At 45.2% G+C, this 27,116-nt stretch overlaps 1 protein-coding gene across 1 annotated transcript; it reads left to right on the plus strand.

Moving 5' to 3' along the window:
• The first annotated feature begins 2,624 nt into the window (after positions 1-2,624).
• LOC135883131 (flavin-containing monooxygenase 5-like) lies at positions 2,625-23,700 on the plus strand. The gene is made up of 8 exons (XM_065410190.1): positions 2,625-2,756; positions 6,791-6,979; positions 9,122-9,284; positions 10,521-10,663; positions 12,167-12,366; positions 15,038-15,393; positions 17,126-17,198; positions 23,346-23,700. The coding sequence occupies exons 1-8, from the start codon at positions 2,625-2,627 to the stop codon at positions 23,698-23,700; spliced, it is 1,611 nt and encodes a 536-aa protein (XP_065266262.1).
• The last annotated feature ends 3,416 nt before the right edge of the window (positions 23,701-27,116 follow it).

Here is a 27,116-nt window from a genome sequence, read left to right on the forward strand (position 1 = left end):
GCAGCACCTAGACTCCCCAGTGCCCCAGAGGTTCCTGAGGTAGAGAGAACTCTTTCTGGGGATGGTCCCCCTGGACCTTAAGGTCTGGATAAATAGGAATCGAAGAAGCTAAACAGACTTTGAGAATCTTGCACCCATACGAAGGGAGCTCGACTTCATGAGCATATTACTATAGTTAAAACGTCCTTAGCAAATGTTGAAGGAGTTTCAGAAAATGATACAATGAGGTTTCCAAAGAGGACTACAAACCCCAGAGTCTGGTTGGAAACGTTATCCCCAGACATCAACCAGAATTTTGAAAAATTATGCCTTGAGCTCATCAATTATTATGCACAGGTGCTGAACCCCACCACTTTGGTTTACAAGCCTAGGTTGCATAAGGATGACACCCCCAAGTCCTTTTATCCAGCGATGAGATAGGTTTGCTTCAAATCTAGTGGTGCTGTGGGTCTGGACCAGCACTCCCATCTGAGACAATTTTATATCTGGTATAGTTACCAGCCTATATCAGAGAAAGAATAGAGTAGATTATAGAGCCAGATAAAACCACCATGAGGCAAATTGTCATGCTAGCCCAGAAGGTGTGGGTGACAAGAGGCATGTCCCAGCGAGGCAGAGAAAAGACCTCTGATTTGCCAAAAAGGACAGAGGCCAGGGAGTGAACAGGCTTGTTTTAATCCCTCTTGGCAATTGCTTTCACTGGGTTGAGACCCGGAGGATATCCCTTCCTGAAAATTCAGTCCAGGGCTGTTATCTCCTGGTGACCAATTTCACCCTACAGAGATACGTCTCTCTGCTCCCAGTGAAACTGGCCATCTAATTGTTGGGTTTGAGCTCAACATTCCTATAATTGGGGTGGTGCCAGAAGTGATGTTACAGGGTAGAAACCTGGGAGAGACAGTGCAGAAGTACCCCTCCATGATCCAATTCCTCTAAAACCCCTTTGGGAAGATACTACCATAAAGTAACTAGTAGTGATATGGGGAGGGATGGCATGATGCTTTCAGGAAAATATTTCTTAGTCAACCCCCCACAACACACACACACACACACACACTTCTGAATATCAATGCAATGCAAAAATACCTCAGTCACCCACCCTTGGCCTTTGAACAATAAGTAGAGGGAAAGGTACAATTGGCATATGCTCTAGAGCAGGGGTGGCCAACCTGTGGCTCCGGAGCCACATGCGGCTCTTCAGAAGTTAATATGCGGCTCCTTGTATAGGCACCGACTCCGGGGCTGGAGCTACAGGCGCCAACTTTCCAATGTGCCGGGGGGTGCTCACTGCTCAACCTCTGGCTCTGCCACAGGCCCTTCCCCCATTCTACCCCTTCCCTCCCCCTCCCCTGAGCCTGCCATGCCCTCACTCCCCCCCCCCCCCCCCCAGCCTCCTGCACTCCACGAAACAGCTGAGCAGGAGGTGCAGGGAGGGAGGGGGAGGCACTGATCGGCGGAGCTGCCGGTGGGTGGGAGGCGCTGGGAGTGGGGTGGGGGAGCTGATGGGGGGCTGCTGACATATTACTATTGTTCTTTGGCAATGTACATTGTTAAATTCTGGCTCCTTCTCAGGCTCAGGTTAGAGAGCTAGAGAATGATTCTAACCTGATTCTAATCATTGGCTCTAGAGAATGATTGGCAGAGGGAAGAATTGACATAGCTATCAACAGAATTCTGTGAAATCTCTGCAAAGGACTCTTGTGACTAGAGAAACTAGCCTCAGGAAATTAAGATTTCCACAGAACCAGGAGTGCCCCCAGTTTTCATAAGGCAGTATAGAATACATTGGCCATTTATGAGTCTATGCAAAAGACATTAGATACACCCATATATTATTTTCCTTTCTAAGAGTGTAATTCCACCTTTAATAGCCCATCTGGCCTATTGTAAAGCCCAGTGGGACCTGGCAGCTCATGGTAGACTCTAGACAGCTTAATAAATGAGTACCATTATTCCAATGACCAATGGGGTACACCGATCAGAGGAAAGCTCTCGTGTCCGAGGCAAAAATCTTCTCTGCTCTGAATATAGCAAATGGGTTTTGGATGCTAAAAACAGATCCAGGTGATCAACATAAATTGGCCTTTTCATTCAATCACCAAGAGTTCACCTGGAAAAGGTGCATCTTTGGATACTTTAATGCCCCTGCAGAATATACAGTAACTCCTCGCTTAACGTTGTACTTCTGTTCCTGAAAAAAGCTACTTTAAGCAAAACAATGTTAAGTGAATCCAATTTCCCCATAACAATTAATGTAAATGGGGAGGTTAGGTTCCAGGGAAATTTTTTTCATCAGACAAAAGCCATTATATACTTATACAGTATAAGTTTTAAATAATTTTAAACAAACTACTTAATACTGTACTCACCAATGATGATTGTGAAGCTTGGTTGAGGCAGGGCATAGTGGGGTCAGGGCACGGGGCTGGAGTTCTGATTTCGCTACAGTTCGTTGCAGGTCACCTTAACAACCTTGTTTTCTGTACCGATTCTACCTGCATAAAACAGATTTTTTTAACAGTAAGAGCATATGCACATAAGCCCATAATATAAGTTACCCTAGGTCAGGCTGAACTACTCAGGGGTGGATTGACTCTGCTTTACCCTCCCCAACACAGAAGGCTATGGCAAAAAGAGTTGCAGTTATTGGAGCAGGGGCCAGTGGCCTAACAGCCCTTAAATGCTGTTTAGATGAAGGACTCCAGCCAACGTGCTTTGAGAGAAGTGAAGACATCGGGGGACTGTGGCGGTTCCAGGTAAGTTGAGTTTGTCTCCAGGGTCTTGCATTATAGACAGCATATAAGCCAAGGGGTTCTGAATACTCCAGTTCCTCCTGCACAACCAGACATGTCCCTTCTCAAATAGAAATGAGCAGAGAGATTGCTGACTGCATTGGAAAATGCCTATTCTCTATGCGGCGATACACACAGCAGTGTTGTTCCTCAAATCAGAGTGGGCTTCCCATACAAAGGAGACTGCTTGCTGCATGATTTTTCTCTGCATATACCTTTTTAATATCATAAATGGAGGAGGGAAGAGAGGATTCTGAGGATAAGTGAGATCCACCAATGCCCAAGAATCATGCCATTATGGGAAGTGAATTGAGTAAGGTATGCCTACTAGGGCTGGTCAAACATTTTCTATCAATATGGTTTTAAATTGGGTTTTTGACTGTGGTGGTGATCAACAGCAAGGATGAAGCAGTGAGATGGAGTTCAGAGGGATTTAAAAAATATCAAGGTTGATTTTAAATTAAAAAGGGCGGGGGAGGAGGGGGAGCACCAACCAGGAATACCTTCCATACCACAACTCCAGCAGGCCCAGCATCCTCCAGATGACACTTCCCCCTGCAACTCTGACTCCCAGCTGGAAGAGAGGGAGTTTTATAGAGGGCTTCACCACCCAGAATCCTTTGCAGGCAATGACAAGTCCCCGCCGGTCTCTCTGGGTGATTGACAGCCCATCCAGCAAATCAGCTCTTTCCCTCACTCCTTGCTCTCTAGGCGCTTCACCCCATCACGTTCACTAAATGATTTGTTGTGAAAATGTCATGGGGGGCAGGGAGGAGAAAAAGCACTTTCCAGCAAGCTCTAATGCATACCTTATTGGCATTAACCTAGGAGGGTCATGTGGCTAGAGCATAGGCATGGGAATCAGGACGTTGGAGTTTTGATCCCTGCTCTCCCATACATTTCCTGTGTGATCATGCTTTGCCTCCGTTTCCCCACCAGTTACAATCATAGAATCATAGAAATGTTGGGTTGGAAGGGACCTTAAGAGGTCGTCAAGTCCAGCCCCTTTTGCTGAGGCAGGATCAAGTAAACCTAGACCGTCCCCAACAGGTGTTTGTCCAACACTTTCTTTAAAACCTCCAATGATAGGGATTCCACAACCTCCATTGAAAGCCTATTCCAGTGCTTAAGTACCTTTATAGTTAGAAAGTTTTTCCTACTATCTAACCTAAATTTCTCTTGCAGCAGATCTAAGTCCATTACAACTTGTCCTACCTTCAGTGGACATGGAGAACAATTGCTCCGTGTCTTCTTTATAACAGCCCTTAACATATTTGAAGGCTGTTATTAGGTTCCCCCCTCAGTCGTCTTTTCTCAAGACTAAACATGTCCAGTTTTTTAAATCTTTCCTCATAGGTCAGGTTTTCTAAACCAGTGATCATTTTTGTTTCCTCTCCTCTGGATTCTCTTCCATTTGGGCATATTTTTCCTAACGTGTGGTGCCCAGAATTGGACACACTACTCCAACTGAGGCCTCACCAATCCCAAGTACAGTAAGACAATTACCTCTCATGTCTTACTTATGGCACTCCTGTTAATACATCCCAGAATATTAGATTTTTTTACAGCTGCATCACATTGTTGACTAATATTCAATTTGTGAACCCTAGATCCTTTTCAGCAGTATTACCACCTAGCCAGATATTCTCCACTTTGTAGTTGGGCATTTGGTATTTCCTTCCTAAATGAAGTACCTTGTACATATCTTTATTGAATTTCAGCTTGTTAATTTCAGACCAGTTCTCCAATTTGTCAAGATCGTGTTAAATTCTACTCATGTCCTTCAAAGTGCTTTCACTCCTCCCAGTTTGGTGACATCTGCAAATTTTATAAGCATGCTATCCACTTTGTTATTCAAGTCATTAATGAAAATATTGAATAATACCAGAGCCAGGACTGACCCCTGAAAGATCCCACTAGATAGCCCTCCCAGTTTGACAGCACACCATTGATAACTTCTCTTTTTTGAGTGTGGTCTTTCAACCAGTTGAGAACCCACTTCATAGCAATTTAATTTAGATCACATTTCTCTAGGTTGCTTATGAGAATGTCATGTGGGACTGAGTCAAAAGCCTTACTAAAATCAAGATATATCATGTCTATGCTTGCCCCCTATCTGCTAAGCCAGTAATCATGTTAAAGACAAAAATTAAGTTGGTTTGGTATGATTTGTTCTTGACAAATCCATGCTGGCTATTCCTTATAACCCTATTGTCCTCTAGATGCTTACAAATTGATTGTTTAAACATTTGTTCCACTATCTTTCTTGATATCAAAGGTAGGCTGACCAGTCTGTAATTCCCAAGGTCCTCTTTGTTTCCCTTTTTAAAGATAGGTATTACGTTTGCCCTTCTCCAGTCCTCTGGGACCTGACCTGTCCTCCATGAGTTCTCAAAGATAATTGCTAATGGTTCTGAGATTGCTTCAGCTAGTTCCTTAAGTACCCTTGAATGAATTCCATTAGGCCCTGCTGACTAGACAACATGTAACTTTATTGAAATATTCTTTAACCTGTTCTTTCCCTGTTTCGACTTGCATTCCTTCCCCCTTGATGATAATTGTTTTGAATATCTGGTCACCATTAACCTTTTTAGCAAAGACTGAAGCAAAATAGGCATTGAACACCTCAACCATTTTGATGTCATCAGTTATTAGCAATCTTTCCCCACTAAGTAGAGAATCTACATTTTCCTTCATCTTTCTCTTGCTCCTAGTGTATTTAAAGAATCTCTTCTTATTGCCTTTTATGTCACTTGCTATATGTAACTCCTTTTGTGCCTTTTTTGATTTTGTCCCTTCATGCTTGTACTATTCTTTTGTACTCCTCTTTAACAATTAGGATAATATTTCCCTACCTTCCAGGAGTGATATGAGCTTTTATTTTTTAATGGTCATGAAACACTGAGATCCTTGAATGAAAGTGAAAATTGCCAGTATCCATGTCCTGTCTGTATGCCCCAGGGGACATTCCTTCTCAGCTCCAAACACGGAGATCAGTTCACCTCTTAAAACGTGAACAATAATTAGGCATGTTGTTTATATCCAGATATATTGATTTCTACTAAGTAATGGTCCCTTTCTCTGTTTTCCTGTGCTTTGGAGAACTGCAAATGTCTTTTACAATCTAGAAAACTCTAGCTAAAACAAAACATCTGTCTTGATTTTATTCTGAAGGTGATCATTGTAAGTATAGTCTGTGAAATATAGTAGATACCACCTGGTTGAATAAGATTTCTGAGACAATAATGTAGCACAGCCAAATTGTTTGGAATATTTAGTATCTATCAACTGGAAGCCGTAGTGAACAATATTGCTCTTTACTTTCAGGAAGGCATAGTTTTGAGGGGAATTTCAAATCCCACAGGATACATGTGAGCTTGAAAATTCCTGACCTTCACCTGTAGTGGTTTAAGTCCTGTTGAGTACTACCCCTGTAAGATTGGCTTGAGGGGAGGGTTTTTTTTTTGTCAAGAATGATATAAGGAGTTTTCAGAATTCATATATAAGGGGGGGGGACATAAATTCCTGTTCAGCTATTGACAAATTCTGCCAATGACTCCAATTTTTCCCTCTGTTGTAAAAATATAGTGTCCACAATCTTGACTGAAATCTTCAGGTTTCACTCCATTTCCGAGGGTAGTATTCACAGCAAAAGGTGAACAGCATCCATTGAACCAAAACTCCCATTCCCTCTAAAACATTACACAAATCACATCCGAGCCAGACAGGTTTAGAAATGTTTGCTCGTTCTTTTTTGCATTGCTTCTTCCCTTCTGGGTTCCAGCTGGGGCTGGAATTGGAAGTGGTGAAATGGTGTAAAAGCATGTCTGTCCTCATAAAATTTCCAGCCTAGATTTTCAGACTCGTGAATGAGGTTGAGTTAAGCATCCCAACTTTGGGATGTTTTTATGTCAAGCAAACTTGAATGGTGAACCTTTTTGTATTGCCTCTGGATTAATTATTTGAAAATCCTGTCCTGGTTTGGTTGTTTCCTGCAGGAGTGTGATACGGATTGGAAAGCCAGTATTTATAAATCTGTGACCATTAACACTTCCAAGGAAATGATGGGTTACAGCGATTTCCCCATCCCAGAGGACTACCCCAACTACATGCACAACAGCAAAGTCATGGACTACTTCAGAATGTACATCAAGCATTTTGATCTTCTCCAATACATACGCTTTAAGGTATGAAAGAAATGACATCTCTTTGGAGGTATGGAAGTCAAGTGCAGCTCTGTGGGCTAACTGCTCCCCCTAATCCAATAAATTTGATGACATTACATGGGATGCTGTGATATTATCACACATGACATTATGTGACATGGTCACCAAACAGTGTCTTGCGTGGTGATATTTCAGCAAAGCTGAATTACATCAGCTCTCCTGGAAGGCTGGATAGTAGCAATAGATAGCAAATCTAGAGCTACTCAAAAAGATTTTCCTGCCCTGCTCCTCTGTCAAGTTGTCCTGCAGTGGTTCATGAGCATGAGTACCAACCTCAGAGCAACTGTTAAGTAGCAGGGCACAAACCCCAAACTGGCTCTGAGTTCTATACTTAGATTTCATCAACCATGTATCAAGTGTAAACTCCTCAGGCATTTTAATAGTCTTAACATAGAGCCACAGACAGTCCCCTTGGGTACTCCGATCTATCTTGCCACCTCGGCAAGCTTGCCTTTTACCTTCCACCAAAAATCACAACAATATTCAGATAACTCCCTGGATCAGTCACTTACCCCAGATCAGTTGCACCTTCGATCTCACACCAAAGCCAACATTTGTAGCCAATCCTATAATAAACTATCTAAAGATTTATTAACGAGGAAAAGGAAATAGTTATTTACAAGGTTAAAGTAGGTAAACATAGACACACAAATGAGTTCCAATCTTAAGTTTCAAAAAGTAATAGAAGCTGTTATGATAAACAAGCTTGATATGTCCTTTAGGGCTAACCCAGGCCTGGGGATCTTTTGCTCATGCGTAGTAATCCTTGCCCTTCAGAGTCCAAGAAGCATAAAAGATACAGTTCCTCCTTGTTAGGGCTTTTTATTCCTTCCCTGGTCTGTTTTGAGTTGCAAATTCAACTGTTGGGAGGAATTCAATTGCACATCTCTTCATTAGGGAGAGTAATTAACACAGTCTTTTGTCCTCTGATGTTCCACAATGGTTTGTCTGGTGTTGATGGGTCTTCATTTGATGGGCAGCTCATAACACCTCCTGTTGGAAACTTGTATTTCAGTCTCATTAATAGTTCTCTCCTGTCTGGTGATTTACAGTTACAGAACAAACACTAAATATTACCTTATGACATGGAATACAGATGTTATTCCTCAAGAGCAAGTGGTTAGCTTTGATGTCCTGAATTACTCACATTGTCCTTACTCTCAGACAGATATTTACAACCACATGCAGTATCTTGGGGGACTGTGGTATTAACTTCCTGAATATTATCTGTATATGTTATCTAGATCTCTGTGAGCCAAGGATTGTCATCTGGCCAGGAACTAGAATCAAGGAGGGGGCGGGTAATTATGAAGTCCCAGGAGCTGTAAATAGCTCCAGCAAAGAACTAGCCACTTGGATGGTTTTCATACACTGGTTCAAGTCAGGCTCAAGAGAGCCAGGAGTCAGAGCTTGGGATATAGAGGGCCAGCTTGACTTGATAGACAAACCTTCATTTTAATCCAGCAAACGGATGTGATCTTATGTACAAGGGGGGGACCAAACCCATAGGAAGGACTGGAATCTGCCAGGACTGATGGAGAAACTGGCAAGCTTAAATATGCATTTAGGCTCTTTTAGTTATTTTACATGTACTCTGTAATGTTTATATCCTAAAATAAATGTACTCTGCTTTGAAAGAGCTATCCGGTTACTGATAACTGCCTGCATATGCTGGTCATAGCCCCTGGAGAGGGAGCAAAGCGCAAGGGCTGGACTTTAGTCAGACCTGCTGAGAGAAACACAGGGAAGTGCAGACGGGCTGTAGCCTAAAGTTCATGGTCAGAAGGAAGGACACAGGTCTCTGCCCAGAGGGAGGTGACATGGGGTATTCCTGGAGCAGACCGTGAAGGGGGGTGTCAAAGGTGCAGTTACCCCAAAACTGTGATGGCTGGTTCCCGGTATATTAGTATGTATACTGGTTTCCCTGTACTTTTCTCCATGCCTCCAGCTACGCCTGCATAAGCTGTCATTCAGACAGTTCTCCTTTGCCTGACTGGCTTTGGGTGTGTGGCTTCTTGGCTTTCTCATACCGCATACTTCAGCATGAATAGAGGAACAAAATAAAGCCAAGTCAAAGTAAGGGGTTGTCTGCTTTTCTTCTAGACAAGCGTGCTCAGTATAAGAAAATGCTCCGATTTTTCCACCACTGGCCAGTGGGATGTTGTCACAGAGACAGACGGGAAGCAGAATTCGGCCATCTTCGATGCCATTTTGGTTTGCACTGGCCACCACATAGATCCTTACTTACCCCTGGAATGCTTCCCAGGTCAGTGGGATACTAAGTATCAAGTCTCTTGGTGATTGGGATGTGACCCGCTCTAACTGGGAATGAACAGACTGAAGCGGTTCAGATAAGGGGGCTATTAAGGGTGGCTACGCAGCCCTAGAGCTTGTGAATCTTTTCAAAGGAATTCATAATCTTCTAGTTTGACCTCTTGCACATTTCAGGCTATAAAACCTCACCCACCCACTCCTGTAATAGACCCCTAGCCTCTGGCTGAGTTACTGAAGCCCTCAAATCATGACGTAAAGACTTCAAGTTACAGAGAATTCACCATTTACACTAGTTTAAACCTGCAAGTGACCCATGCCCCACGCTGCAGAGGAAGGTGACCCCCCCCCCCCCAGGGTCTCTGCCAATCCTGACCTCAAATATGGTGATTAGTTAGACCCTGAGCATGTGGGCAAGACCCACCAGGAAGATACCTGGGAAAGAATTCTCTGTAGTAACTCAGAGTCCTCCCCATCTAGTGTCCCATCTCCAGCAGTTGGGGATTTTTGCTACTGGCAGTCACCAATGGGCCAGATGTCATTGTAAGCTGTCTCATCATATCATTCCCTCCATATACTTATCAAGCTCAGTCTTGAAGCCAGTTAGGTTTTTTGCCCCCATTGCTCCCTTTGGGAGGCTGTTCCAGAACTTCACTCTTCAGATGGTTAGAAATCTTCACCTCATTTTGAGCCTAGTCAAACTATAGAGGGAGGCAGGGTCAGCAGAAGCACACCCTGCTCATGTATATTGTCCTTCCCTAGGTCTTGTACCATTTTGTGCTGAGGGCAAAAATCTTTGAGTCCTTAACCCAAAAGCAACATCCAGTTAGAAGGGCTCTGCTCCTGGAAGCTGAGGGAGCTGGGGACGGAGGGGTGGGATGGATTCCAAGCCTTTGAACCAGAAGCAAAGTTTTGGGCGCCCAGGTCTCTGGGCAACATCCAGCTATAGTTAGGTCTGAGAGGAGTTTTGGTTATGGCCTGATGCTCTCCTCCCTCAGGGCATGTAGACCTGCTGTGTGTGGATCTAAAAACCATACACACACCTTCGTAGTGACCCTACAGACACTGTTGTCCCGCATGGAGATATTCCCTTATCCAGAGCCTCTCCATGGACTTTCTCACACCCTCTCCAGGCACTGGAGATGCATCTTGGCCAGGTGTAGAAGTGCTCCTTTTTATATAATGACTTCCTGGCTGAGTTTTCACCTTCTGGTTTCTTCTCCCCTTGCAGGTGTAGAGAAGTTTAAAGGAAAAATAATGCACAGCCGGGAATACAAGTATCCAGAAGAATTTCGGGACAAGAGAATGGTTGTGGTTGGCTTGGGAAATTCTGGAGTAGATATTAGTTTGGATCTCAGTCACACAACCAAACAGGTACTGTTGGCTATCACCTTCCAGCAATTTCAGCCTCAGAGGTTGGATGGTGCTGAGTTGTTTTATTTAGCTACTGGGTATGAATAAGACTTGTTCTTATCCGAGTCTCTGCTGAAGATTTTTCTTCCTATTCTGCCTCTGATATGACTGCACAAGTTCCATTCACACTGAGTCTTCATCTTGCAGCATGTAAGGACAGTACTGACAGTAATGGCCCAATAATATAATTGCAAGCTGTAGAGCTAAATTTATTCCTGATGTACACCACGTGTGCCCATCCCAGCCCCATGCTAACAGTGCATGCAACTCAGTATGGACCCACTGCCATGCAAATGGTAAGAAGGCAGAAATTGTAACTGATCTTACTTTACAAATACATCTTAGCCTTAAAGTCACTTTAGAGCGTAACACAGCTTGGACACAATCTGAGTCCCATTGAAGTCAGTGGAAAGGCTCCCACTGACTTCAATGAGCTTTGGATCAGGGTCTACTGTAAGAGGCAGTGTTTTGGACCATCACTGTAGGATACCAAATGACCTCTTAAGGTCTTTGGAATGCAATTTGTGTCCAGGAAGCTGTAAATAAAAGAAAAGGGGCAGTGTCTTAAACTGAAGTGATTTCAGATATTCAGCATGGCTTATTGTCCACTTGTTTGATTCCCAGAACTACCACAGACATTCACTGGGGTTCCCCCAGACTGGGAAGGGGAAGCATAGATCCTAAGGAATTGCTAAGCATTTATCTGGGAAAACTGATTTAGTTACAGCCACACTTAAAAGGGGGAGTAACAAATTGGGGCAAACTTCTACTGTTGGGTCAACTCAGCGGATCTCCTCTCTGCTGCTCTGCTCACCCTCATTTTGTAGGAAATCCATGGTGAGAATTACTGTGTGAATCTGAGAAGAATTTTGTCCTTAGTCTTTTAAAATGGGCCCCAATCCTGCAGTTTCCTAATCTTTACTTAGCCATTTCAACGAGAGTTTTCCCTTATCAAGTGGCAAGCAGAAATTACCGTCTGATACGCAAAACCTGTTCATCTTACTGTTACCTTATCCCACCTCCCCCCCTTTCCACATGTCTCTTTCATTCACTGGTCGTGTGTTGTCCTCGTTCTAAACTGCAAGCTCTCTGGAGTGAAAACTGTCTTCATCACCTTTGTTTGTACAGTACCTAGTGCAAGAGAGCCCAGATCCTTGAGTTGGGCCCCAAGGCAGCACTGGAGTACAAATGATGATGATAAATTAATTCAGTGGGATTTTTGCCTGAGGAAGGATTGTAGGATTGGATCCATTTTGTCTTTTTTTATGTAAAACATATTCATTTTTATTCACCTACAAAGAGAGGCCAAGCCATCCCACCGTGATATCCCCAAATGATACTACTTGCTTAGCAATTAAACTAACCCCAAGTAGCCTGCACCTCACAAGCAGACAGGTACAGGTACAGGCACAGAACAAAGAGCAAAAGCCCTGACCTGTTGCATTTCTGCATCTCTTCCGGCAGGTATTTCTCAGCACCAGGACGGGCGCCTGGGTGGTGAATCGTGTCTCTGACAACGGCTTCCCCCTCGACGTGGTACACTTCACACGCTTTAAAAATATGCTGCGCCACATCATCCCTTTGTACCTGATGAACCGGTGGGGGGAGAACAAGCTGAATGCCAGGTTTAACCATGAAAACTATGGACTGAAACCTAAATTCAGGTAACGCCTCTATTTCAGGACTCTCACAGTCATGGGCATTTTATGGATAAAATTTTCCAAAAATCCTAAGTAACTTAGTTTCTTAAGTCCCATTTTCAAAAATGATTTAGGCACTTTGGAGCCAAAGTCTCTCTGAAAGTCAATGGAATTTTAGGCTTTAGGATGCAGTTGGGTCATGTTTTCCAGCTTTTCCTCACAACCATGAGGGCTAGAGACGTACTTTTTCTTAAGGAAAGCTGAGGTTCCCGCCTGATCACTTAACTCCAGCAGCTGGGGCTTGTAGAAAAACGTCTAATATTGTGAGACTTGCAATAAAATCATGAGAGCTGGTGACACTGTAACATGTGACTTTGCACTTCAAGCTGGGGAGGTAATTCCCAGCTCAGGTAGATGTACCCGCGCTAGCTTTGGTCAAATTACCATGCTAAAAATAGAGTGTCGCCTCAGCAGTGGGAGGGACTGGTCATGTGAGCATGTGCATAGTGTCTTGGACTTGTACTGGGCGTGGTTGAATGAGGCCTCACAAACCTCCTGTGGGGGAAGTGAGTGGTGATGTTCCCATTTCAGAGGCTGGTAAAATGATGCCCACAGGGTGGAGATCCACAGCCCAGGACGGAAATGCTCACAGACTCAAGATCCAGGACTGAACTTTGCAGCTCAAGTCCATCCCTCACAGACTTTTAAGTTGCTTGCCCGAGGTCACTGGCCAAGCCAGGAGCAGAAATCAGGAGTCCTCGCTCTAAATTCCCTGCACTAAGCACAGGGCCGGCTTTGGCTTTCTGGCCGCCCCAAGCAAAAAAAAAAAAAAAAAACGCAGCGGCCAGAACAGCAAAAAAAAAAAAAAAAACCCTGCAGCGCGGCCGGAGCCAGGGTGCAGGGGGACTCCCTGCCCTGCAGATGTGCCCCAGCTAGCGGGGGGAGGGGAGGGAGCGGGGGGAGAGCGAGAAGGGGGGCGGCCAAGGCTTCAGCGGGGCGCTGCCACGCGGCCCCTCCCGCCATGCCCCCTGCCGGGAGGGCTCCGCACCGCTCCTGTCGGCTGGGAGGGAAGGACGCGGGCTGCCCTGCCGGGCTTGCTGCAGGGCGCTCCCCTCCTCCACGCCGCTGCCCCCTACAGGGCGGCCGGAGCGGAACAACAAAAAACAAAAACAAAACAAAAAAAACGGCCGTGCCACCCTAGGATTGGGCGGAATGCCGCCTCCTACAAGCTGCCGCCCCAAGCACCAGCTTGCTCGGCTGGTGCCTGGAGCCGGCCCTGACTAAGCACTAGACAACTATCATGTCTACAAGAACTTGGGCAGAAAAGCCCCCCAGGGGGGTTAGGCACTCTACCCCCTTGGCACAGGGTGTGGCACAGGGTGGCCAGCCCCTGTAAGTGAAGTGGGTCCACTCCCCTGACGACTGAGGCTGGGCCCTAATGAGGGGCAGGATGACGCCGGAGTTAAGAGCAAGAAGAAAGCTGCAGGGAGGGAAGAATGCGGCAAATGGGCAGCTCCAGAAAGGGGCTAGGATAGGCCCCGGGGCAAGGCCAGGCTCCTGGGAGTGGCCCACGGCTTGTGTCTCCGGAAATAAAGAACCAGAAGTAGCAGGAGGAAGCTGCTTGGAACCCGTTGGAAAGAAGGTAGTGCCAAGGGGGGGCAGATACGGACTGGGAAAGACTGCGATTACCCTGGGATGGGAGCTATCATTTTAGCTGACTTTCACTGGCAAAGGAGCAATGAGGGTCTTTGCCCAGGAAGAGGGAGTTGAGTCCCTGAAGAACTCGGTGCAGAGAAGTGGGACATTAAGGTTTGCTTGAAGATTGTGGACAGTTATTTGGAAGACTAGTAAATAAACTTACACATGGGTGCTTTCTGTGCTAAAATGGTAGTAAGTGTAGTAAGTGCCGGGACCCTCAACCAGCAGACGGTGCTCAGGGACAGCTGCCCCCTGCGACAGGGTGCCTAATAAATCTAGGTATCTTTGACCATTTTAGCCTTAGCGAATGCCTACACTGAAAGCGCAGATGTGGCTGTAGCCCAGGTAGGCATACCCACACTGGCTTTAATCTAGCAGGCAGGTGTAACAACGGTAGTGAAGATATGGCAGAAAAGGCTTCAGGACAGGCTGGCTAGCAACCTGAGTAAGCACCCAAGGTAAGTAAGGGTGCAATCCTGTGCCACCCTGCTTTCACTGCTATTGTTACTCATGCTATGTCTACACTGCCACTGGGAGGTGTGATTGCAGCTCAGGCGGGCAGATCTGAGCTAGCTTTGCTCTAGCTAGATTATCGCAAGCAATGGAAGGGAAGAATGTGGCAAAAGGACAAGCAGCAATAGCAATGTTGCCATGGCAGTGGGGGCAGTGAAGGGGCTAGTCTTCTGAGTACAATCCCCACCCCAGGACCCCAGGTACATACTTGAGCAGGTTGCCCGTACCGCTACCCCGCATTGCTGAAGCTATCCCCGGTATTATTACATTAGTGAGCTTTGAGCTTGCTACAGCAAAGCTAGCTCAGGTATCTCTACATGTGCTGCAGTCACACATCTCAACTGCAGCATAGACATACCACTAGATTAAAGCTAGGACAGGTATAGCTACTCACACTGCAATCGTACCTTCTCTTGAGTCTCCACTGTTCTAACCCAGCACAGCCTATTCACACTCAGTTCTCTCCTCCTTCCTGACCTTACAGGTTTCTCAGCAAGTACCCGATCGTGGGGGACGACCTGCCCAACGCCATCGTTTCTGGCCGGGTGCTGATGAAGCCCAATGTGAAGGAGTTCACCGACACGGCTGTGATTTTTGTGGACGGGAGCCGGGAGGAGAACATCGACGTCGTGCTCTTTGCCACAGGATACAACTTCTCCTTCCCCTTCTTGGAGGAGAACGTCCTCAGAGTCAACAACAACCGTGTCCCCCTGTATAAGTTCGTCTTCCCTCCACACCTGGAGAAGCCCACGCTGGCTATCATCGGCCTCCTCCAGCCACTGGGGGCCATCATGCCCATTGCGGAGCTTCAAGCTCGCTGGGCCACCAGGGTCTTTAAGGGTAAGAAAAATGAGCACCAGAGGTTCTCCGCTTGCCACTCTGCTAACACTTCCCAGCAGCATTCCATACATTTCTCAGCATCTCCCATACTTATGGTGATGAGCCCAGTCTGAGAACCTATATAGACCGCCATAGACCCAATACAAGAGCTAAGCAGGGGTGCGAGGCTGATTTGAAGGAGAAGGCTGAAATCCATGCTTGATAGTTCCCCATGGGCCAGGGTATCAAATCAAGAGAGGCAGTGTGGCCTAGTGGCTAGAGTGGAGGCCGGGGACTCAGGAATGCTGGGTTCTATCCCAGCCCTGTCAGTGACCTGGGGCACATCATTTCATCTCTCTGGGGCGGAGTTTCCCCCTTTGCAAAATGTAACGATGAAAAGTGCTGCGTAAGAGTGACTGTTGTTGTTACAGATACCAGTGAGGGGTAAATACAGCCTTTACTTACAAACTTAATGTTCAGTTATATGCTCAGTGCCTTATTGCCATGTTCATCACTCGGTCAATCTACTTCCTGGTAGGCCACTGCTACTCCTGCTCCTTGTTTCTCTTCCTGCCTCATCCTCCATTAGCTATTTCTCTCCCTTTCATGTCTCTCTTCTGTTCTTCCCTCTGCACGTCCTTTCCTGGAGCGAATCTCAATTCCCACCCTGCTTGGCTTCTCACTGCCTTTTGCCCCTTCCATTTCCTCAAATGAGCGGCCATGCAATAGTTAATGTTGACTCTGAAGGGTCATTGTTGGGTTTTACAGCTGGCATGACAAGGTGATTAACAGGGGAGTTTACCCCTCTGAGTCATTGTTTCAGGCTGGCTGCAGATATTCGGATTAGGACAGTCACAAGGGTTAGAAACTTATTTTATTTAAAGTTGAGATTCAAGCAATCTGGATATATCACATCAGCTTAATAAATACCAGCTACAGGCCATATACTTAGCAGGCCACTCTCTAGCCTAGGAGAACCATCTGAACTGGATAGGAAGATGGGGCTGTAGCTAAGCTACTATCCTGGCAGGCTCTGAGCACAACGGGGGCAAGAGGAGGCACGGCCAGGCCGTTTTTATACCCTGGGGATTTGTGCACTCTGCTAAAGCAACTGACGCAGGGTCGCTAGGGTCTCAGCAGCTCCCAAACAGGGCAAAGATAAGCCACTTGCCATCTGCCCCTGCATAGGCAGTTTCAAAACTTAACAAAGGAACTGCATTATAAAGCAGATGATGCACCTGAGCTGAACTATGTGGCAAAAGGAAGGGAACAAACAAAAAGTTTCCCAGTCTTGTGAAGTGAGGGAAGGTTTCTTGTTCAGTGGTGCCCTATTAGAAGGGAAGTGTGGTCTTGTGAGCAGAGCAGTACAGTGGAAGTCAGGATCCCTGGCTTTTTTCCCCAGCTCCACCTGTCTGTCTTGCTTATATTTTTGTGCTTCCACCCATCACCCTAGTAGCTGAGCATATAAAATAGATGAGTGATAGCATGGTTCCTAGTCAACACCATGGAATCTCTGGTTCATCTCCCTGTTCAGGTTATAGGAAGCTCAGTTTAAGGACAACTGTGCCACTGCTTCAATGTGTGACCTTGAGAAAGTCACTTAACTGCTCTCCACTTCATTTTACCCATCTGTAAAGGGCAAGTAAAAATAGACACAATGGTGTTGTGAAGTGTCCCTTATCAGAGGTTGTAAAATGCTTGGAGATCCAGAAAGAATCACCCTGTCTAAACGCAAAATATTCTGCTTTCTCAGGTCTGCTTAAGTTACCTTCACTAGATGACATGATGGCCGACATTGCCAAGAAGATAAAGGAGAATGAGAAACGGTAGGAGACTATTATATAGAATGATAAAATGTTGATCATGGTGAGCAGTGGTGACCAAGGCAACCGTTGCTTCTTTGTGTAATGCAGCCGTGTATCTCTGCCTCCCCCTAGTGGCTGGACTGTCTAAAGAGGTTTGAGTTTCTTCCCACCTACAAGCTAAGGCATGCAGTCCTTTGATTCAAGTAGTAGAGCCTTTTGTTTTAGGTTCCCTGGTTCAATCCCTACAGATGGACCTGCCCAGGCGTATTGTGTGTCTCTCACTAGTGCTGCTCTTTTCCAGCACCCGTGCAGAATCCCTACGACTTCCACACAGTGTCAGAATTTGGGTTTTGTATTGCCCATGACTGACTGGTGCTATTATTAGCTATCAAGTGCCAAACAAATAAAAATTTGCTTCAGCTTGGTCATACACTAGGAAAAAAAGGAGGAGGAGGAAGATACCCAGATCTCTACTTCTGTGTGCCCCAGGAAGGAAATTTGGATATGCTGTGGTGGCGTATGTTAATCTTCTGAGGACTCAGGGCCCAGAGACTGGTTGATAGAGGTTTAGAGCCTGATTCTCATCTTGCTTACGCTACTTTTACTCCAGTGTCAGTCCATTGACCTCAATGGCGTTACTCCTGATTCACACCAGAGAAAATGAGAAGAAAATCAGGCCCAATCTGTTAAGCGTTAAGTGCTGATGTACAGAGATGCACAGAGGAAGCCATTTCCAGTGCTCAGTATGTTTTATTGAGCCTACAAAACAAAAGAGCTATGCTACATATTCATGAGCGCCACCTAGTGGCACCTCATCTATTAACTGACTATTTACTAGAGTTGGCCGGAAATGTTACGACAAAACAGATTTTCATCGGAAAATTCAGATTAATCAAAACTGAAACGTCACCAAAATGTAGCAGTTTCAATGAAAAGTTCATCAGGAAGTTTTCTCAGCTCCAGGATGGCACTTACGGTGAAGAGAGCCCAGGATAGTCAATAGCCCTGTGATCTCCTAACCTGAGATGCAGGAGACTCAGATTCAAACACCTGCCCTGTCTGATTTGGAACAGGGAGTTGAACATGGCTTACCATAACCTCTTTATTCCATGCGGCACATAGGGCCTTCACCACTGCCTTCCATCTTTGGCAATCTCCTGCTGCAGTCTTAGTGTCTTCCTATGTCATTTTAATGACTTTCAGTTCTGCTCCTGTTGTGTGTTTCCAAGTTGCAATTGGATACCTCTTTGCTTCTTGCCTGGAGATCTCAGTCCAGCGCCTATCTTGTTATTTTATTCAATCCTTTCCCCATATGTGTCCTAGCTAGCTCCATTTTGTACCATAATTTCCTGTCCTATCAGTCTCTGTTTCATCCTCCTCCAAAGCTCTTCATTTGTTAATTTTTTTTCTGGCCATCTGATATTAAGGATTTGTTTAAGGCAGCTGTTTATAAATATTTGGAGTTTAGCTAGTAGGGTCGTGATAAGTCTCCAAGTTTCAGCACAATACACTAAGACAGGCTTTACAGTGGTGTTAAATATTCAGAGTTTAGTTCAGAGGGCAAGGTTTCTATTTCTTCAGATCGGCTTTAGAGTTGCGAAGGCATGACTGGCTTTTGCTGTTTTAGGTTAATGGTTTAATGTCCTTATCTGTTCCACCTGTTTTGCGTACAATGCTGCCAAGATACGTGAAGTGTCAGACATCCCCTCTCAATCCCAGAAAGTGTCATTTCTGTTGTGTATTGATTCTTGTGATTTTCATTTTCTCTGTGTTGATTTTCAGTCCTACTAACTACACATAGGCCGAAGAGCATGTGTTTAAACTTGCATATCTCTGTGGACGTGGGATCACAGGTTGATACTGCCTGCAAAAATCGAGGTCTTGTAGGTTCTAGGAGAAGTCCATAGTGTATCCATTGGTGGTTCTGTTTTCTTTCTTACTATCCAATCTGTTATCAGTAGCAAGATCATGGGTGACATAAGACATCCTTGTCTAATGCTGGCAGTTACTTTGAATGGCTTGGCCAATTTGCTGTTGTATATTACCTGACATGTCGTATTTTCATAGAAGCACTGATATTCACAATTTGCTGGGGGACTCCATAGTGGCATAGCAACTTCTCAAAGACTGTTCTGTCCACTGTGTCAAAGACTTTTTGGAAATCTATTAAACTCACATAGAGTGGTGACTACCATTCAATCAACAGTTGTACGATGAGCCATAGGATTACTATTCGACCTATGCGTGATTTCTCCTGTCCGAACCCTGCCTGTTGTCATAGCCCTGACTCTATTGTTTCTTTAGTCTGTCTTGGATAATGTGTGTAAATATTTACTTGGGCTGGACAGCAGCTGAATGTCTCTCCATTTTTTTGACTGACTGAGTTCACATTTCTTTAGCAACTTGACTATATGATCACTTTCCCACTCATTTGGTAATTTTTCTTCTTCCCATATCTTTTATAAGAGCCTGTCAAAATGTCTAGTGTGTTCTTTAAATCTGCCTTAAAGACCCCTGCTGGGATTTTGTCTGGACCTAGTGCCTTTCCACTTTTTAACCAATTGTCTGCTGTCTATACTTCTAACCTGTCAGGGTAGTTAAGCACTGGAATAAATTGCCCAGGGAGGTTGTGGAATCTCCATCATTGGAGATTTTTAAGAGGAGGTTAGATAAACATCTGTCAGGGATGGTCTAGATAATACTTAGTCCTGCCATGAGTGCAAGGGAGTGGACTATATGACCGCTCAAGGTCCCTTCCAGTTCTATGATTCTATGATTCTATTCTAGTGATAGGTCCTAATTCAGATGTTCCTCTACATCTGAGGGGGTTAACCACTGGCTCGCCATTCAGTAATTCACCTAAGTACCACCTCCATATATTGAATTGTTCTGCTGTTTGTGGTTAAGTTACCCTCACTGTCTTGGACTAGTTAGTTGGTATCTGTTTTTCTGACTGACAATGTCTAGTGCAGAGATTCTCAAACTGTGGTCTGTGGACCACCAGTGGTCCGCAAGCTCCATTCAGGTGATCCATGGATAGTTCCCTCTAAGGTGCGTGCCTGGGAGGCTGCATACGAGACAATGGAGGGCCACCCACCTAATTAGTGGAGCCGCGCAGACGTGGCTCCACTAATTAGATGCCTGGATCCTGGAGAAGACGCACATGTAAGGTGAGGTGGTGGCCTTAGGGGGAATACAGGGTAGGTGGGATGGGGCAGTGGTGTGAGAAGAGTGGGTGGGGGGAATTTGAGATGTGCAGGGCTGCGGCGGCCAGAGAAAGAGGCAACTTTCCCCAGCTCCAGGGCTGTAGCTGCCTGGGAGAGATGGCCCTCCTTCCCAGCCTCAGCTCTGTGGCTGCTGTGGCGGGGGAGAAACCCCCCTCCTTCCCAGCCCCAGCTCGGGGGCTGCTGTGGCAGGGGAGAGAGGGCACATCCATCACATTAGAAAGGTAAGACTACTGATATTAAAATATGAGTTTTGTGCTTTTATTTGTAGAACAAAAAAATTATTTTTTATTAAATTTTCATTAATTATTATTAAGGTTTTTTTATATAGCACTTTTATCCAAAGCGTTTTACAATAGTTAGCTAACGGTACAAACATTTGGAAAGATCATTAAGTGGTCTGCCGAGACCCTCAACAATTTTCAAGTGGTCAGTGAAAAAAAAGTTTGAGAACCACTGGTCTAGTGATATCGTACAGTGTCTGCATGTTGTTTTGTGCTACTGTTGCCGTTTTGTCTCTAAAATCTCGTTTGTCTTTCTTGGCACTCTTTTTGATTTCTTTGTTCTTCATGGCACGTTCCTCCCGAAGTTGCTGTTTCCGTATTCTTGTTCTTGCTTGATTTAGTTTGTTTAATTTGACATCTTTCTTTTATTTTCTGCCATGTCTCCTCAGACAGCGATTCATTGTAGAGTTTCTTCCTGAATCCTGGGTTTTGGTGAAGGTTTCCTTTACATGTTCCCATTTGCCTTCTACTGTTCCGCCATCTTCATTTTCAAGTGCCTAGTATCTGTTTGCTAGCACAAATCTAAACTTTGTACTGCCGTCGGTTTCAAATGAGTGATGTTACAAGTGGGCATCACTGTTTGGTTCTCTTTTTTTGTCACTTTTATTCTCCAGTTAGCTATCACTGATGCACGGTCCATTCCCATTGCTGCCTCATGCCTGCTATAACATCCTCTAAAGCTCTTCCCCCTTTGTACAGAACTGTAATGAGATCTGTTTAACAAGTTATCCTATGTCTAGTAAGGAGAGGGGAAATAGTTCCTCCAACAAGCAGGTCATTCATTCCACAAAATCAGCAAACACCTCACCATTTTCATTCATTTCACTGAGGTATTGTTTCCCCATCAGTATTATTTTCCATCCAGAGATCTGAACCGAATCTCCCACATTCCAAGCAAGTGTTCTCACCACTGAGCTACTGGCTATTCTGGGTGGGGAATGAGAGTTCTCATTTTTTTGTAAAACCTGTAGAAAGGACTAGATTTTCATTCTATTGCAGAACACAAACAAATGTTGAAAGCTCTGATTTCTTTTTCGTAAGAAGGAAATTTTGTTTTCCGGCCAGCCCTACTATTCACGTGTATACGGCTATCGCACAACTCTCAAACAAGCAACGCTTTCTCCTATCCATTCAGTGGGCTGGAAAAGCAAGCGTCCTGAGGTTTAACAAAGTAGCTTTTCCCTCCTCCTCATAACTACATTAGATAACCAACCTCATTAAAAAGAAAATGCTCAGCAGTAGGCAGTTCGGTCTTTCTTGCTAGTTACTTAGTTAATGGCTTACTAGTTGTTATGGCTTTGTGACATCCACATTTGGGCTGAGATGTAAAGCTGAGGTCCTGCCCATCTGTAGTTGTTAAAATCACATGGCACTTTTCACAACAATAGGGGTATCAACTTAGGGGTCCTGCCCAGACGTGAACTGGGGCAGTCCTATTTTGCCTCCTTAACTGTAAATTGAGAAGCAACTAAAGGTCAATGGAGTCTCACCCTTTCCAGGAGGTGTAAGTATGGACCAATGTGTTTATTTTAGAAAGAATAACAGATTAGGCCTTGCTTATGTGAAGTACACTGGAAGATGCCTGCTCTATGGGTGGCTAATTGTTTAGAAGTTGGTTGTTCTAAGTAACTCAACTGTTTAGTACTGTTTTTGCTAAGGATTTGATTGTCTTCAATTAAAGGAACCCAATTAACTCGAAAATGACATATCTAGCCACGCATTTATATCCACTCTTACATGGAACACCTCAGAGCAGTGGCTGAAAGAAAGGAGAGAAAACTAGTTTGTTCTTCGTTTTTTGCATTTCACATCATGATATGTCTGTCAGTTTCACTGCTTCCATTGCATAGTCAGTTAGGACCTGATCCTGCAAAGGATTCAAGTTTAATACCATGCCTGCTCAGAGAAGCTACACAGAGTGACAAAACAGCATGGCAAGTGTACATGAGCTCACCAACTGAAACAAGTGGCTGGTTGGTGTCTTTTAGGATTGATGAGCTACATGTGTCTCTGTAAAGGCTCATTGACTGAGATTTCCTGTAGTATAGGTTCTGATCCAAAGCTCACTGAAGTCAGTGTGTGTGTATATTTCCATTAATTTCAGTGGGCTTTGGATCAAGCCCATAATGCATCCAGTCAGGTGCAGGATGATGCTTGCAGAATGTTTGTTTGATTATTTTGATTGGAACTAGAGAAGAGCCAAATCAGTTCTGGATCTTGCTAAGTTTCACAGCACACAGAGAAGTTATATAAAAACATCAAATATTCTTGCTGGAAGGTAGCAATGTAACAAAGCTTTATTTTTAAAAATCTAGGACCATAACACATGAACCCAAAAGCAGAGCGAGACAAAGCAGGCTGCTCCCAAAGGCAGAGAGGCTCAACTCACCCACCTTGTTCTAGTCTGGCTCTTTGCAGACTAATTCTGATCACTTGCTTCCCTCAGAACTCCCTGCTTGCAAGCAGGACCAGGAAATGCCCCAATGACCCCTGAAATTTAAAGTAGTAGATCACAGTTTTCAATAACCCACAGATCTCAACATCTTTATCTCTGGGGAAGGTCAGAGCTGGATCTCATCCTAGTAGTCTCAGACATGTCTGAGTAAACATTCAGCCTCAAACCGATTCCGGTCCATATGGCTTTTCTCCTTTGTCCCAAGGTACATTCCGAGCCAGCACATTACCCTGCAGGTGCAGTACATCGATCATGTGGATGAACTCGCCTCCCTATTGAGCGTGAAACCCAACCTGCTGTTTCTCTTCCTGACGGATCCGAAGCTGGCCATGGAAGTGCTCTTCGGCCCGTGCACACCAGCCCAGTTCCGTCTGACTGGACCGGGGAAGTGGGATGGTGCTAGGAAGAGCATCCTGACCCAGAGACAGCGCATCTTAAAGGCCACAAAAACTCGGGCTCTGAAAACCCACTCTGAGAATGACACCTGCCTGGTCTCCTCTCTGTGCATTAAAATAATGGGCCTGTTCGTTCTTATTGCTGCCATTTGTGCTTATTTTTAAGTATCCATGTGTCGGTCTCCAAGGCCACTGTGCAGCTGCAGAGTGAGAAGAGCCGTAATGTTAAACTGGCCTTTGCTTTGCATCACTATCGCACTTGCTCTCCATGGCTTATTGTTTGCTTCCTGCTCAAAGCCGCCCGGCCTGGAAGTATCATGGTAATGTTAGAGGTGAGAACGCTACAAATAGGAGCTTTGCAAGAGTCACTGGATCCATCTTTGGGAACCAGAGAGTGCTGGACTAACCTCCTCACCACCGTATGCCATACTAACCTGCCCTTGTTCTCTGTACACTTGGACTTTGGAAATAGTCATCTCCACCTTCTCTCCTCTACACTGTAGCTGCTGAAGAGGAGGCAAAGACCCAAATCCTGATCTCTGTGCAATGGGCTTGCTCAGGGGAGTCCTTGGGGGTCACAGTAGCCCAGAGGCTACTGTGTCCTCCCCTCCTCCACAGGTGGACTTAGCAACTGGATCCACACTGATCCACCAGCCGTGCCCATTGCAAGTCAGGTCTGATAGGATCCTCTCAGAGCATGCAGCTAGCTTTAACATCATGCTTTCCATCCATCCCTAACATGCCCACTGGGGAGAAGAAGATATAGGGGCTGGCTATGCAGGTTCTTCATGCACTCTAGACTCCCCAATGCCAGGAGAACCGCTCAGCAAGAGACCTGTGGGTGGTTTCCACTCACTTTCCATGCTGGGGTGGTTCAAAGGGAGCAGAGCAGTGCAAAGAATCTGCCCCAAAGTATTGATTGTGGCTCCTTCACCTTCTTGAAATAAAATGTTCAGCCCTCTGGCTAGATACCACTGCTCTAGGCGCTACGCCAGTATGAGCAACAAGAATGACTGATTGCAGTGTAGTAGCCATGTTGGTCCCAGGGTCTCGCTGAAACAAAGGTAGGTGAGGCAATCCAATAAACACCGTGCCGACCTTGCCTCTCTAATAATGATGGTCTCATTGCAAAATCAAGGGAGATCATGCACTCCACTAGAAGCAACTAGCTTTTCCCCTTAAGCCAAGGGGCTGTGCTACCTTTCATAAAATAGTGGCAGGATCTGCCCTCAGGCTAACAAAAAGTCCCTTGAAAAATAAAAGTTCCTTAGAGAATACATCAGACCAATAGCTGTGACAGGACCCTGGGCTTTAAATTCTACTCCCTTGTTCCCTTAGTTTGGAGGGCTGTGGAATTCTCTAAATCCCCCACCCACACAATATTCTGGAATTGCTTGCTCTCAGTCAATCAACTAAATCTGTCTGCAAATGGAGAATTAAGTCCCCTCGGCTTTGGGTTTTTATGAGCTAAAGGGAGCCGATGCAAGGAGCCCATTTTTCTGCCTAGTGGCCTAATTTGATCTCAACACTGCAAAATATTTGTTTGAAATGTTTTCTCTTCGGCCTATTGGTGAGGATGTTGGCGTGAGACTATTGCCTTAGTTTCAAAGACTGTTAATCTGCTGTACCCAGGGGTACTGGAACAATTTGTATAATGTGGGTGCTGAGAGACATTGAACCAAACTGTAAACCCTGTATATGATGGAAACCACTTCAAGCCAGGGGGTGGAGCAGCACCCCTAGTTCCAGCACATATGGCTCCACCTGGCAGCACCCAGATTGGCACTCTTTACTTGGACACCGCTTCCATTGGCTTCAGTGGCAGTTTGGTGTGGGTAAGAAGTGCCGGATGTGGGCTGTAATACTGGGGTCTAATTTCAGTTTTTGGGCGTAGAGTGAGGGTATTGGGTGGTATCGATGGCCTGTGAGACACAGGAGGTCAGACTGGATGATCTGGTGGTCCCTTCTGGCCTACAACTCTATAACTCTGATTGGGTCCTTGCCGTTGCTTAGGAAACTATTGTGATGTCACGAAAGATCATGATGTCAGATGGAGAATAAGCAGCAGTACCGGCTGGATTCTTACAAAAATTCTGCTTCCATTTACCAACATGTAACCCTATTGATGTCAATGTAGTGATCATCTGGGGGCAGGACTTTGCCACCTGTTTTTATGCAAGTATCTGTTGCCTTGTAGATTGAGATTGAAAAGCCAGAATGAACCACCGTGATCATCTAGTATGACCTCCTATGTAACACAGACCAGAGAACTTCCCTGATATAATTCCCAGAGCATAACTTGAACTAGAGCATAATTTACACATTCAGTTTTGATTTAACTCTTGTAAAATAGGACGCCATAGCTTACAAGCGCAGAATTGTTTCCAAACTGATTATTTTTTCCAAGTTTTCCATATGGCCTCAGTAGCTGTTTAAGTGTCTCTATGCACTTTTGTTATCATATGTAAAAAGCTCAGTTCTTTATAACTCAGCAGTATGTATTCCTGGCTGAAATCTGATGTACAATGTCCTGATAATGAAAGCAATAACTGAGTAGTTTCATCTTGAGCTGGCTATTGTGAACAGCATACAAAACCATGTGTGACCAACCATTATCGACTTCCTTTGCCATCTGTACCAACCTACAAAGAATATCTGTATTAAGCCGGCAGCATGCCAGGAGGCTCACATTGTATTTCTGAAAATAAATATTTCCCAAAACAAATACTTACTTTTTAGCAGTTATTTTAAAACCCTACGTAAGTGCAACATGAATAATAAGCAGAGAGGTCACTAAATCGGGTGCCTTTTTTAAGTCCTCAAAACGACAAACAAGTCTTTGCTGAAAATGATTTATGAATATAATTCTATTTTGCTTGGCGGGCCCCACTCTTCTGTATATCAGCTAGCCCCAACTTAGGGAAAAGGAAGCTCTAAGAATTTCAGCTTCTTTTTTTATATCACAGCAGTACCTAGGGGCCCCAAAATTGGGTCCCCCGCTGTGCGAAGCAACAACAGCCAGGTCCCCCTGTATCAGTTCATCTTTCCTCCACATCTAGCTAGCCCATGCTGGCTATGACTGGCCTCCTCCAGCCACTGGGAGCCATCATGCCCATCTCAGAGCTTGAAGCTTGCTGGGCCAACCGGGATCTTTAAGGGTGTATGTCTACAGTGCAGCAGGGAATGAATCTCCCAGCCCAGGTAGACAGACTTGCGCTAGCGGCGCTGACGCAGTGCATTAAAAATAGCACTATGGCCACTCTGGATCTCGAGCCCACCTGAGCCCCTACTGCTCAGGTCAGGAGCATCCTTACTGACATTTTTAGCCTGCTAGGTCAGGCCCCCCTAGCACGAGTCTGTCTGCCCAGGTTGGGAGGCTTGCTCCCAGCCACAGTGTAGACACACAATAAGAGGAAGGGAAATGGGCACCAGAAACTTCTGTTCTGCTAACGTTTCCCAGCAGCAATCCGGACATTTCTGAGCACCTCGGATACAAGATGACCAGCACAGCCTGAGAACCTGCATAGAACAGACCAAATGCAGGTGCTAGAGAAGGGGTGTCTGGCTGATTGAGAGAAGAG

The sequence above is a fragment of the Emys orbicularis genome, chromosome 8 (genome assembly GCF_028017835.1).
Source record: "Emys orbicularis isolate rEmyOrb1 chromosome 8, rEmyOrb1.hap1, whole genome shotgun sequence".
In the NCBI taxonomy this organism is placed as follows: Eukaryota; Metazoa; Chordata; order Testudines; family Emydidae; genus Emys; species Emys orbicularis.